This window comes from Platichthys flesus, chromosome 11 (genome assembly GCF_949316205.1).
Source record: "Platichthys flesus chromosome 11, fPlaFle2.1, whole genome shotgun sequence".
Taxonomy (NCBI): domain Eukaryota; kingdom Metazoa; phylum Chordata; class Actinopteri; order Pleuronectiformes; family Pleuronectidae; genus Platichthys; species Platichthys flesus.
Genome location: NC_084955.1, coordinates 1,898,419 through 1,912,786, shown reverse-complemented (window position 1 = coordinate 1,912,786; position 14,368 = coordinate 1,898,419). Strand labels below are relative to the sequence as shown.

At 40.9% G+C, this 14,368-nt stretch overlaps 1 protein-coding gene across 2 annotated transcripts; it reads right to left on the bottom strand.

Annotated features, from left to right (window-relative positions):
- Positions 1–108: 108 nt before the first annotated feature.
- On the bottom strand, positions 109–12,439 carry rnf144b (ring finger protein 144B). Of its 2 annotated transcripts, XM_062399245.1 has the most exons (9): positions 12,134–12,439; positions 11,492–11,655; positions 9,501–9,770; positions 8,047–8,151; positions 7,110–7,170; positions 5,835–6,048; positions 3,309–3,453; positions 3,081–3,170; positions 109–1,148 (listed from the first exon to the last, which is right to left on the bottom strand). In XM_062399245.1, the coding sequence occupies exons 3-9, from the start codon at positions 9,672–9,674 to the stop codon at positions 978–980; spliced, it is 960 nt and encodes a 319-aa protein (XP_062255229.1). In that variant the 5' UTR covers positions 9,675–9,770; positions 11,492–11,655; positions 12,134–12,439; the 3' UTR covers positions 109–977. The 2 variants fall into 2 exon arrangements, with proteins under 2 accessions (XP_062255229.1, XP_062255228.1); XM_062399244.1 differs by lacking the exon at positions 11,492–11,655 and having other exon boundaries at positions 12,134–12,437.
- Between the last annotated feature and the right edge of the window lie 1,929 nt (positions 12,440–14,368).

Below are 14,368 nucleotides of genomic sequence, written 5' to 3'. Positions count from 1 at the left end.
TTATAGCCTTGCCTTCAGATGTATGCTCTTCTCACAATTTATTACAAAGACAAAAGTGAAGAAACGACCAATCAGATAAACGTAATGAGCAAACACAGTACCATCTGATGCATGTACAATACACTATGTTTATTTCAATTACAGTGGTGCTTTTATAAAATATCTGATGCAGAAACATCAACATAAATGTAGAAATGATAACATACACACATAACCCTTAAATACATATTGACACACTTTTAGAAAAGTACACGATATCCTTTAGAGCCTTTGGTCTGGAACATACACTAGATGGAAACAATACACACTTGCAGGAGAAACATTCTCTGTGCAACACTGAAGCCCTATCATATTTCATAATACCATTTGCCTTCTCCCATTATGAAAGAGTATTTCACTTCTTTAACTAGGGATTTACGACCCTGTGTGATCCTGACAGTTGTCCGAGTTTATAATGCTAACATTTTTGCATAAGATAAAGATAGAATGGAAGGCAAAGCAAATAGAACCAAGCACCAGGCACTGTAGAGTGAGGCACTTGAGCACCTAACCCCTCTGGTTTGGCATGACATTTGGCACATGAAGGTGGCATTAACTGTGTGCGCGTGTGTTTGTTTGTGTGTTTGTTTGTTTGTTTGTTTGTGTGTGTGTGTGTGTGTGTGAGAGTGTGTGTGTGTGTGTCTGTGTGTTTGTGTGTGTGTGAGAGAGAGACAAAGAAAGAGCTCATTCCAGGAGAACTCTCACAGCCGCTGCTTCTCCTTGCGTCCAGGTGTGCATTCAAAAACATCTAAGATGAATTTGGTACATTCAGTCTCCTCAGTTACACTTCCGACGTCCCACCGACGAGGCTTCCAGTCTGTAGAGCAAAGAAGAAGTACTCCATTGGTCCTCATGTTCATTCATTTTCACCACTTGCACTTTGTTGGTTTCTTTTGGCAACATCAGGAGTGGGCTGGGCCAATGAGAGGGAGGAGCTGCTATGATGTGGAGGAGTCCGGCTGACTGACGTCCTTCTTCCTCTTCTTTTTCTTCTTCTTCTTCCCTCGGCAGGGCTTACAGACACAGCACAAGATGCAGGGTGAGGCCAGCAGGAGGAGAGGAGATGTCACCAGCACAATGATGCTGACCCCCACCAGGATACCTACCACCTGAAGGAACACACACCAATCAATCAATAATCAATCAAATCCATGTTTTCAAATTAACAATAGGCCAAACACCAATGTAGAATTTGAAGGAGGTTGCTCATAGTGACTAACCCAGAGGGATGTTTTTGTTTTACAGTCTACAACTTTATTCTTTTGTTTAATTCTATTTCAGGTTTAACACCTGTATACATCATTACTGTAAAAAAATTGCTTAGAATACAGTTTAATACTGCTCTGCCTTAACGTTGGAACAGTGACAGATGGTGGAAGGGAATTGTTGACGAAACTAAAATGTCACACTCAAGTAACCTACTGTTAGTCTGCACAAAGAATATGGTTTAATACATTTTCTATGGAAGAACTTGGCCTGCACGAAACACTGACCTCAACCCTTCCACAGACAACAACTGACAAACTGACTTCGAGGCCTTATTTCCAACACTACTGACAGAAACGGACGCTGTTGTGGCTGATTGCCTGCTTTTGTAGCACCATAAAAAAATCCATGGCTGGTCCATATACTTTTGTCGATGTAGTGTGTACCACTATAAATCATAATGTTGTATACATTTACAAACCCAGTATGTGTTAACTCTTGATGTCCTGTTACAACAGCAGTGGTTGGAGGCAGGTAAGAAGGAGTTAGAGTGGCAAAAGGAATTTTTCACAAGCAGACTGTTAAACGTAGAGGACCTTTCAAGCAAGGGTGTGACTTATTCTGCCAGGACCTGTTTTGCAAGGAACAACTATTGTGTTCATCAACACTCAGCGACACAGGCACACCAACACATAGCAAGGAGGCTCAGGGAAAATAGAGAGAAAGTAGATTTGGTAGCCAATTGTCATTGTTTTGTTGAATGGACGACTTCATTAAAGTAGAATAATTTAAGATTAGAGCAGGGATTAGTTCAGCTTAATGTCTGATAAAGGATTATTTGGGCACACTGGTGGAAAACAACAAATCACTAACGAGCTGAAAGAGACTTTAAAGGGAAATTCACCAATACAATTAGCAGCAGATGGACAAATGAAGTTTCCCAAGTGAGACAGTGAATTAGTTTGTTCAAAGATTAGACGCTTGTGTTTATACAGACGTATTAAAGCTTGACATAAAGTGAAACTTGTAACAATTAAACTTTACTGTCCTGCATTGGTTTCTCTAATGTTTTCTTCCCCAGGCGTTTCTACAGTGACTCACTGAATTGGCAGGCACAACAGAGCAGCCGGGACAGAGTCCAATCCTGATAATGTGATGGAGCAATTTTACTAAAATCAAAGCCATGAATGGAATAAGCTGCCATTTATGGATGGGTGGTTCTGCAGTCTAATCCATTTAGACAATAGCACGTCACCACAACCCTGAAATGGATAGTGTATAGCTGTGCTCCAATTCAGGAGGCGCATCCTTCCGGGGCTACATTTGACCAACTGTGTCACAGCAGCACGACTAGGCCATGCTACTTCCAAGGCTCCTTCAAATGCAGCCAAGAAATGAATACCTCTGTTCCAGACCCCCAAAGGATGCAATAACTGGAATCTTCTCGGCCCAACATATCCCAAGATTAATTGTGCGCTGGAGACAAATCACTTCAGGCTTCAACTCAGTCAAAGAGTTAACAGTACAAATGTTTAAAGAACCATGGCGCCTTGAAACCTCAACTAAAAAATGTATAATTACATGTTAGGTTAGGGGACAATAGTGATCATAACTAGGTATGAGGGAGGCCAAGCTTCAGTAAATGCAGAGGCTCAAAGTAGTTAATGATGCAACAGTCAGGGCAGGACAGTCTGGTGACGTGCATATGAAATCCTCTTTGGAGGATGCAGTTCGATTTGTGGCCTACAGGTCTGATGAAGGCGATCTCCAAAGGGTGTGGCCCCTGAACTGGAACACAGCTTGGGTCTGCTCTGGGGTCTGCGCAGATGCCTCACCTGTGTCCTGTTCCACATCACAGAGGCCCTGGAGTGTCCCAGCTTGTTTCTGCATGGTCCCTTGTCATAGTGTCTCAGGAAGATGTCCCCCTACATTTACACAATGTTTAGACACGAAATTAGCTGACTATTAATCACGGATGGAATTCAAAAACAAGCTGAAGGCGGTGAAGTAGGCTGGCGTGTTCTGAACTTCACATGTTTGAGGTGTGTTGCAGCGGGACTCACATCCAGGTTCTGCAGACAGTACCAGCAGAAGGTATGTTTGCAGCTCTTACACAGCATCTGTGCACAGCCCTGGTTCCTCTCTATGTAGATGTCACACATGGGACACTGTTTGATGGGCATGTCAGAGTTGCTGTAGGAGCGGCCCCTGTGGATAGAGAGTAGGGCACAACAGATATGAGGTATACAGCTTACAGGGAGAAGGCCCTAACAGTGTCCTGGCTGTTTTGAAGTCTTTCTTTTGCAGCAGAGTAAAGGATCAGTGCCAACATTGAACTGGGTAAATTACTTTGGGAGGGAAAGATATGAAATATTCTCTGAGCCCAATTTAGGGCAGCAGTGCTCAAAGTCATGACTGAGGGTTACAAAAACCTGAGGAGTTTCTATTCTACTTATAAATCACATAGAATGTGATGAAATATCCTTAAACCTGAATTAACAGAATTTAAAGTTGTTCACGCAAAAATTTCATACAATCTCATATATAAAAACAAATCCAATATTAACTCTTCCTTCAGCGTTGTCCTGATGGAATTATCTCGCTTTTTTAAATGACATATCTGTTGCTAACTTTGGATTTCTGCTGGTGCCGGGCAGGTAGCATGTTTTAGTGTGAGCCTATATCAATCAATCAATTTTATTTGTATAGCCCATATTCACAAATCACAATTCGTCTCATAGGGCTTTAACAGGGTGTGACATCCTCTGTCCTTAACCCTCAACAAGAGCAAGGAAAATCTACTAAAAACCCTTTTACAGGGTAAAAATACGTAGAAACCTCAGTGAGAGCCACATGTGAGGGATCCCTCTCCCAGGACGGACAGAAGTGCAATAGATGCCACGTGTAGGAAAACATCATCAAGATTAAAGTTTTTAGTAGCATTGATGAGGGTAAACATTTTGAAGGATAACTTCAATACTATATGTCAAGCAGTCCAGCTGCAATCATAGTCTATATAAATGTGAGTTCAGTGAATTGTCACAAAATAACCAAGAAAGCACTATCAGTATAAGCTGCTAGGGCTAAATATTCACAATGCCATTATTTGGACAGATATTGCATTTGCGATAAGAGGGAACCTTTTAATGGGAATGGGAATTAATGTATTTCATTTTCACAGGAAAAAAAGTGATGATATAATTTTCTTTCTGCTGGGGTCTGTACCAAGTAGCTATCGTCTTCTGGAGAAAATAAATTGTAGGCCCGGGATCTCTGTAGCACGAAAAAGCTTCATATAAAGCGCTATGTACACATTAGACTTTTATCAAAAACGAATGTAGCTCCGGAGATTTGGATATGTCAATCTGCCATATTGTGAATTCTAAAATATTTTGATTAATTAACTCTAATTACAACCACATGTTCCCTTGGCAAAGCCATAAAAGTGGCAAGATGTAATCAAGCATAGATAAGACCAAACAATCTGTACATTGACTCACAGAAACCAAAATCTGTTAACGTATCTTACAGCAGCTGCTGACATAGAGCTGTCGACAGAAAATAATAAAGGTGGAACAGAAACACGACTTGTCACAGACAAATTAGGAAGAGTTAACAACCCCTCTTAAATAGAGTGGATAATATGAACACAATGTAAGAGAACAGAAGCAGTAATAACATTATTATTTAAGGGAATCAAATGAGGTGAATTTAAAATGAAATACGAAAAATAACTTAGCTATCCTGCTTTCTAGTCAGAAACCTCTAAGGGGGAGTTACACTAAGGGACTTTGGAATCCTAACCTGAGTAGGTACAGAGTAGTACAATAAAACTGTGTTTGCCTGTCAAATGTATATTATGCTCCATACAAGTTTAAATCTAAAGATTACTTTCCCTCACTCAGCCTGCTCCATCATCCACATCCCACTGCAGAGACCACAGCTCCACTACCGCGCAGGCTCCTTCTGTACAGTGGACTAACTCAGAGCGGCTCAATGCCAATCCTTCACCTTCCTCTGGCACAGAGACAATGAAATTCCAACACAACACAGCAAGTCTCCTATGACATCAGTCAGTGAGGCAGAGCCACAGTGAGGAGCTGCGCAGTCATGTAACAGTAAAACAGGGACTGCACAGTGGGCACTACTGACCAAGCCTGGGCTATTAATCCTTAAATAACGTTAGTTTTCAGATCTCCACAGGGAGATGAGGAACACATCACTTATATGATCCACTCAGTGATCCAATCACTTCTGACACTGCAACTGTCAGTTCCATTCAGATTAAATGGAAGGATGAGATTTTCCTCATAAAATAAAATAATTTAAAAGATCTAAACTCTTTGAAAGGGGATGAATGAATAAAAACCGTAAACCTTTATAGTTTAAAATTAACTATTTCCAGACCAATTATTTCCATTACCATTCAGTCACCTGGATTCCGTTAGCAGCAGTAAAAGGTTCTCATTGTGTACACCCTCAGTCTGTCTCACACACTAATCCTGCTTCCAGCACGCACAGTATCATTTTCAAAGTTCACACTGTGGCTGCAGGCGGCGGTTGGCTAACCGAGCAGCTAACTGACTGACCGGCTTTCATGAGAGGGTGAGGGTGACATCGTGGGCTGACGCTCAGGGCAGGAGTGGCTGTCCTGCCATGGGCCTCTGCAGCCGGAGCAGAAGACGGTGTGACAGGTTGGGCAATGCACAGCAGAGGGCTGGCCCTCAGAGCCTGGCTGCATACTGCACACCGCCTGGCACTCAACCACTGGGCACCAGGCTCTACTGGGGTCCAGCTTCACTCCTGTAGAGGCAAAGAGGGAGATTAGCAATAGTTTCAGGAAGTAGGTGCGGAGATAAATGCATGATTTGTTCATAGAGCCAAGTAATACTGACAAATAATGGTCTGACTTGTTTTTCGTGTTCATCAATGGTTTAGATCTATAACAATTAATCAATTTCTCAATTACTGGATCGGCAGGAAATTAATAAAAAAAGAAATTCTCAAGATAATCAGTCTCAACTGGTTTGCTGCAAGTTGCCTTTTTTCCTCCTTTTTAAATCATTCTACATAATATTATCTATCTGGGTTTTGAGCTGGAGACAGAAAAGTCCACTCAACAGATTGATCAACAATGAGAACAATTCTTCATTGCTGCCCTTAAAAACCTAAATATTTCTAATTATTCAATTAAAAAGTGATGATGTTTGGATGAGTTAGCTATTACAATTTATCCTGAGGGGCCACATTTCGCAATAAGATTCAGTTTGTACCACAGTGGTGGACACACAGACCACTGGCTAGCACAACACGCCAGCATTAATGTTTGGACTCAAATCTCCTTCATCGGTTCATTATTGTATTGTAGTCAGAATAGAAAGGAAACACAGTAGTACTTTGCACTTCTTTATGCTTTAAACTTTATAAGTTATTTATGGTCTGTGTAAAACTATAACTGTTATTGGCTTTACAGCATATTGTTACTGTACAACTGGAAAAAGGCCAATATAGCTGCAAGGCAAACTAACCTGTTTGCAGTTTGTTAATGTCAACAGAAAGTTATTTCAACCCTTTGCTGTTTGTCGGGCTACAAAGCAGGACTGATATTCACAAAACATTTCCACGATATAAGTTCAATAGTTTATGCATGAGTCATACAATACATCACATGACTCAGAATCAGAGTCTTTTAAAGGATTTGCTACAGAATTCCCTGAAGGTATTAAAGCCCCAGTTTCAGTCACCTCCTGGACAATACTGGAGGTCCCACAGTATCCCAGGCAAGCTGCCCCCAGCTGTGGTGTGACCTGAAATAGCCCACTGCCTATCGCCAGCCATCATCACGCCAATGCAACAATACCTACCTCTCTCAAACGTCAGCCGCTGATACAGCTCCACCTGATCCGCTGCAGCCAGGCTGGCTATCTGCAATCACCAGGCATACAGAGGGGCTTTAGTCATGTTTTATTCAGTCTGATATCGGACAATGAATTTTCACCTTAAGCACTCATAAAGAGATCACAGGGGTTTGAAAATAAGGTTTGCGGATTTTCATATAACCCCATTGCACGCCTGGTAAAAATGAAGTTTGAAGTAATTTACAGGTAAACCAGATCAGAAATGTGCAAAAAAGCCAAGTGGTCAAGATTATTTAATGTGCTTGCAATACTTCAAATATCATCCAGGATAAAGGGGTAACCTATCAACTGCAAATTGCTGTATTATTTCTCAGCGCTAAGATGAAGAAATTAGTACAATACAATATTGTAATATTTCAATCAAAACTATAAGCATTAAAGCTGCCTGCTCTGTATGTCATTTGCCCTGAGTAATACTTAAATATTTAAAAAATACTAAAGTAGAGGCTTTTCTTACAGTAAGTGACCTAATGCAGTTGTTTTCGGAATAAAATAGAATTGCAAATGAGGAAGTAAGAGGCAGAATTTCCATGCGTTTGTGAATCAGCTTCTTCTTTGAAGGGCTAACTGCGTGGATGTCTAACAGGTTGCAGGGTTTTACTTTCTGTGTGACGGCTCACATTACCACATTCTACGATTCACTCCACGGAAAAACAAGAATTCTCTCATAACTTTTGTTAAGGTTGGATTCACTGGATTTTCACAATACCTGACCGAAATCATTTCTTAAAAAACAAGTTGGAGTCAGCTATTTAGGAATATATCAAATTGCCTCAAACCGCAGTTTTAAGTTGGGAAATCAACATGATTTTGGTATTTTATATTAAGAGTCTCTTGATGGCTCCTCATGACCTAGATATAGTTGGTTTTAAACAGGACATACCTCAGAGTCCAATAGCACGCCAGTCTTCTGGCAGGCCATATCTGGGCAGGTGATGGGTGCCCCCCCACCTTCCATGATGGCCAGCTGAACATACTGCTGCATACACTTGAGAGGGAGGAACAACACAACACCCTTAGTCTGGATATTGAAAGGAACCAATAGTACTAAAATACATCACACATGCCATGCCCTTGCAAACACCAGCACATACAACACATCATAGGCATATATTTTATCTTCGCCATCCACCCTGGATGAAAAACTATACAAAACACACAGCATATTAAAACACTGAAATCTACTGATGTCAAATATATAAAAAAAAAAAAAAAAAAAGGAAAAATTAGTTGTTGTGCAAACAGGGCAAAACTAAATGCCACATAAACAGAGATTTCATATGAACAGCCTCACGTCATAAGTCACATGTTACCTCAGCCATCAATTATGGAGGAGTAGGAAGAACCATGTAAACATTGCGCAAAGGGAGACAGTTTGGAGGAACAGAAACTAAAAACATTTAAATGTCACTTTTCGGTCGAAGATGAAAAACAAATCTGTTTTAGCGGTCTGGGCTGTATCTTTAAACTCATTTATTAACACAAACTTGTGCTCATCATGTGCTTTCCCATTTAACACGATAAAACACAAGCAATAGTGTGTGCTGGGGAACTAGGTTCATACAATGCAGTCCAACTGATAAGCACAGTTTATCCATCTCCCTCCCTCCTTCCCCCGTGACACGGTGTGTGTGCATTTTGTATCTGTGTGACCTTGTGCGTGCAAAACACTGACAACATAGCCAGCACGGACGGATATTAACACCTGCCGTTATCTGACAACCTTTCTGTGTCAGAGCATAAAATTATACATACCAGACAGGCACGTATTAGAGGAACAAGAACAGTGTTGTAGCAGACCTCTAATTCTGTGTTAAAAAAATCGAACTACTCATATAATTCTATTGTAGATGAAAACACTGCCAGGTGATATTTTGGAGTTCCATGTAGAAAATATAAAAAATGTTTGGGAGAATCACAAACATTTCCAGGGACATTTCAGAGATTCACTAAAGCTGTCATATACAAGATCTATTTTAGCATCCTAAAACAGGAAGTGGTGCTACATTAAAGAAGAGCATCCCATCCCAGGTCATTTTAATGCTGGACTTTTGCCTAAATTACCCAAAGAAAAAATGTGTTGTTGGATCCCTTTTGTACAACTTTCACCACCCACACACAATAATTAAGACATGAGCAAAGCAGGGGATATACACTTTTTCTTCTTCGAGACAATCTAAATATAGCCTGGAGGACCCATGTTCTGCTTCAGTAACCAAGGTTCACAGGTTTGAGATCCATTGCCGCTAATGTGTCCTTCACTGTTCAAACAAGTACTTGGATTTGAGGATTACCTGCTGTAAATATCTCAAATGAAGTGGGTACGTCTTTACTCACAGCTGTGCAGAAGTTGCAGTTGCAGCTTTGTTGGCTGGTGGCTGCAGATGGCTGTTCACTGAGGCACAGCTTGCAGAAGACCCCAGGCCCTGGCTGAGAGTCAGCGCCAGCCTCAGGGGTCCCAGGTACAGAATCCCTGGCTTCCTGGCTCAGGGTGGGACTCCTACTGGCCATGTAGGGGGCGAGTCAGGCAGGGAGGGAAGCAAGAAGGGATCAGGGTGCTCCTAGCCCTTCTGTTAGGGACAGAGAGGAGCCACAGCCGCCATTTTCCTGGAAGCAAAAAAAGCATAAAGGTTTAGCACTGTCCTTCTCCTGTTACAGTTTACCTGGCTCTCAGACAACACTGCACCCTTTTCTAGCACCTCTCACTCCTTCTGGTAAATTGTGTAGCAACGCTGATGACTTCACCTCTCTCTGAAGCAACACACTGTCATTGCTTTGTTACCTGACATGTGAATAAGTCACTGTTAAAAGCTCCGTGGTGCATGAAGCTAAATATAATGATGGGTAAATACTGCAGTAATGTTGATTACTCAACATTTCTGTAATAAATGATTAAAGTATTTAATTTTAAAGCCAAAGTCTAAGCCTTGTTTTTTCCTGGGCCTAGAGTTATCATAAATGTGGTGCTGGTCAGGGGAGAACCCATTAAATGGTCGGTGAGGATCTGGATCAGGGGGCAGAATCCATGAATTTGAATTCACTTTCTTTGACATTGCAATATGTTTTGCAAAATTTCATTGATTTCTCAGAGAATAATTCATGGATCATAATGAAAAGGGAAAAATGAAAAGTTTAAACATGGTCTCATGAGGGGACTTTTGGGCCTTGGCTGAGTGACGAGTGCTAAAGTTCAACATGTCATGCCAGGCTCAACTGAATTTTCACTAACATACTTACAATAATACTATTGTTGGCCACTTTCACTTAGCTTAGCTTAGTATTTTATTATTAACCAGTCAACACTAGACTCTAATCATAGGTGAGTAATGCGACGTGTTTTTGGTCACAAACCAAAGTATTGGACAAATTCTAAACAAAAAAATTTGACCAGGTGGTCGGTGGAATGATCCATGCTAAAAGGTCAGATGTTATTTTAATTAGTCCTGAAGGAAACATTTATTTCTGTGCCAAATTTTATGGCATTCTGTGCAGTGGTTGAGATACAGTAAGTCTGGACCAATGTAGAATAATATAATAATTGAATACACAAAGAGCTGTTTACTTACTACTACCAGAGTTGGTGGATACAAAACATCTAATCTAGTGTTAACAGGAATTAAAGTCAACAAAACCCCCAAACCATCCCTTTGGTCGATCCGGCGGTGCAATCCGAAAAAGCATGACAAATAATAACACCATAATCTTGGATTAGCAGCTAATCCTGTAGATAATAGTGGTTGTGCACAGAACAGGGACACAAAGGAAATTGTGGTGTTAAAAACATACTGCAGCCGAGTGCTATAATCACACGTTATCCCACGCACAATGTTCTCCATTTCAGCAGACATTAAAAGTTGGCTGTTGGAAACTTTGGAGCAGCTTAAATCAATACAGCTTCTACCACTACCAGTGTCCTAAATTTTGTTTCAGTGAGTACTCTTTTGTTGTGTACTATCGATCCATGGTGGCATACATGCAGATCACTGATAGTGGAGCTTGTGAGTATTTCTGCACAGTCATGGTGTTTCCTGCACTACTATCAGAGAGGTGAGGCGGATCGACAGCAGTCATCGGTTACAGGAACTGGAGATTACCTGGGTAACCATGTATCAGTAGATCAGATAGAAGAGTTTTTAGGTAAGAACTGACAGTGTCTGCCAACGTAGGTATGATAGATACTGGGCAGTTTCCTCACTGGCCTACAAAACCCAACATTACTGCAGTCCCTGCCCCTGAAAAGCAATTAAACTGAAAATAAAAGCCTGCGTTAAAACTTGAATCTTCCCTTCTGGAGCTATTCACTAATCAAAGCTCCCCTGTGCGCTCACTGTTTCTTTTAGGATGTGGAGCTGTTCAGCGATTAGCAGTCATCATGGATCAAGGTCTACATGGCCTTCCTGCCGAGGGTAAGGGCGGTGAAAAGCTGCTGCTGTTGCGTTGACACAGGCTGCCACTGTGCTGGCGAGCGGGCAGCTGGGCAGAAAGTGTGTAGCTGTAATTATATGGCATAATTTATTCAGCTGCAATCATTTCCCGGAATTTCTGGCCTAACAACCTGTGTGTGTATTGTGGGAGAGAGACTGAAAACAAGAGCAGATACAGCTAATAGACAGCAGCATGAACGATGGGAATGATGCAAGGGAGACATGCAAACCTCCACAGTGTAAATCAGTTTACACAGTCACTGCAGTGGACACTGAATTACATACGTGAGTTAATAAAGGTGTCAGTTAATAATGATATTACAGCATTTCCTAAAAGGACTGAGATATGTTTGTACAGTTAGTGTGGTACCAGAGTATTATCTGATCTGTTACAGTGCATGCAACATGGAATCTGACTCATCTGCATCCCTCCCAAGGTTGCACAGTCGCATAGGTCAAAACTGAAACACTGACGCATCCACTGTGTTAAATCATTTTATGGTGAACATGATGGGGTGGTGTTCTGCTGGGATGGGGGGGACCTACCTTGTCAGTGGGGGACCACTGGGTGTCGGAGCTGCCTGATTCCAGATCCACAGCCGCAGTGCTGCTCTTCCCCCCGTAGCACAGACACATGTGTCCTAACAGTGTTGTGCTGTTAGAAGAATCAGCTTTGCTCCCTCAGAAAAAAATGTTTAAACGTCCTGCTCGCAGCCCTGCTCCGTGCATTCACGCGTGTGTGTGTGTGTGTGTGTGTGTGTGCGTGAGTGTCAGCTCCGCTCTCGTGTTTTGTTTCCATCCAGGAAGCTCAACTGATTGTCACTCTCGACTACCCCTACTGTTCATCCCACCGAACTCATGCTGCTTTCAGGGGCAGCGGGGAACAAATGGTGCTCACGTGACTTATGTTGGCGCCCTCTGTCTTCAGGCCAGTAGTAAACTCATAACTTATTCCTTTAAAGGTTAATTTAGGTAGAAGTGATCTACTTGCAGAAATAGCAATTTATTAATGTAATACGCCTGTATGATAATCATAGTTACTATAGCTATTGTGCCAAGCTATTTATTTTGAGGGATTATTGCAGTTTTACAAAACTGTATAAAAATTTAACGATATATCGTTGTGATTGCTGAGTGCGCAGACTTATTGTAACAATACTCGGACACCAAAAGGTGTGTGCCTGGACCACTTCAGCTCTTAAGTTATCATAAGTTGAAGGCTCAATATAACCAGGCAGCGAGCTCAGGTAACAACTCGGGTGTGAGGTAAAAGCTTCAGTAATGTACTTAAATATCACCGTTTTAGATTCAGTATGTTTAAATGTAACTTATTTTATCCATCCATCTATTTATACATTCAAAATAGTTTCAGGTTGATGCAAAGATTTTTCAAAATGATCACAAGAACGTTGAACAAAAATCCCAGAAGCACACGGGGGGACCTAGTGAATGACCTGCAGAGAGCTGGGACCAAAGTAATAAAGTCATTAACACACTACGCCGCCAGGGACTCAAATCCTGAAACATGGCCGGGTCTTTCAGCATGACAATGATCCCAAACACACCGCCCGGGCAATGAAGGAGTGGCTTCATAAGAAGCATTTCAAGGTCCTGGAGTGGCCTAGCCAGTCTCCAGATCTCAAACCCATAGAAAATCTGTGGAGGGAGTTGAAAGTCTGTGTTGCCCAAAACATCACTGCTCTAGAGGAGATCTGCATGGAGGAATGGGACAAAATACCAGCAACAATGTGTGAGAAGCTTGTGAAGACTTACAGAAAACGTTTGACCTCTTTCATTGCCAACAAAGGGTATATAACAAAGTATTGAGATGAACTTTTGTTATTGACCAAATACTTATTTTCCAGCGTAATTTGCAATTAAATTTTTTAAAACTCAGACAGTGATTTTCTGGATTTTTTTTTTCTCATTTTGTCTCTCATACCTGAGGTATACCTATGATGAAAATTACAGGCCTCATCTTTTTAAGTTGGAGAACTTGCACAATTGGTGACTGACTAAATACTTTTTTGCCCCACTGTATGTCACATGGTGTATTTCACAGGATTGAAACAGTGCAGCTCAGGTTGCCTGCAAGAACTAGCCGGTCGGCGTCACTCCATTTATTACGAATACCCTTTGGTCAAACCTTTTGAAGACTTCCTAATAAACTGTGTGAACAATCTGAAATTTCACTTACAATATATTATAAGGAATATATGTAACTCATGATATTACACTGACTTCCTGTTTACAGAGTTGATTACACCACAGAGGTTTCAGAAACTGTCAGAACAGAACAGCTGTATGTACCGGGATATCCCTCTACAACACACTATTGCATTGTATTGTAATTATGTGTGATTCAGCTGTTGTATGTAAAAAAGTCAAAAACACTTTGCAGAGAATATTTAATCTTTTACTTTAGTAAACATTTGACAGGACTATATGTAGTATGTCTACAAAATACTATTACTTTTTTATACTTTAAACTTGTATAAAATACTTTAAACCATCTGACCTTATAAAAAAAGAAACTAATCCTGTTAATAGACATTTCACTTAATTAAGCCTCACATCTCAGTTTTGTATTTTATCATGACAGAGTGATTAATGCACGCAAACAAATCAATTGAAAAATAAGAAGTATTTGGGGATTTTTATGTTTGTTTCAAGAAAGCATAAAGGAGGAGTTGTCAGTTTGTTTTGTGTTATTTCTCAAAGATTGTACAGACCCTCATTTATGTGGTTTAATAACTAGTTCTTGTTTTTATCTGGTTTGGA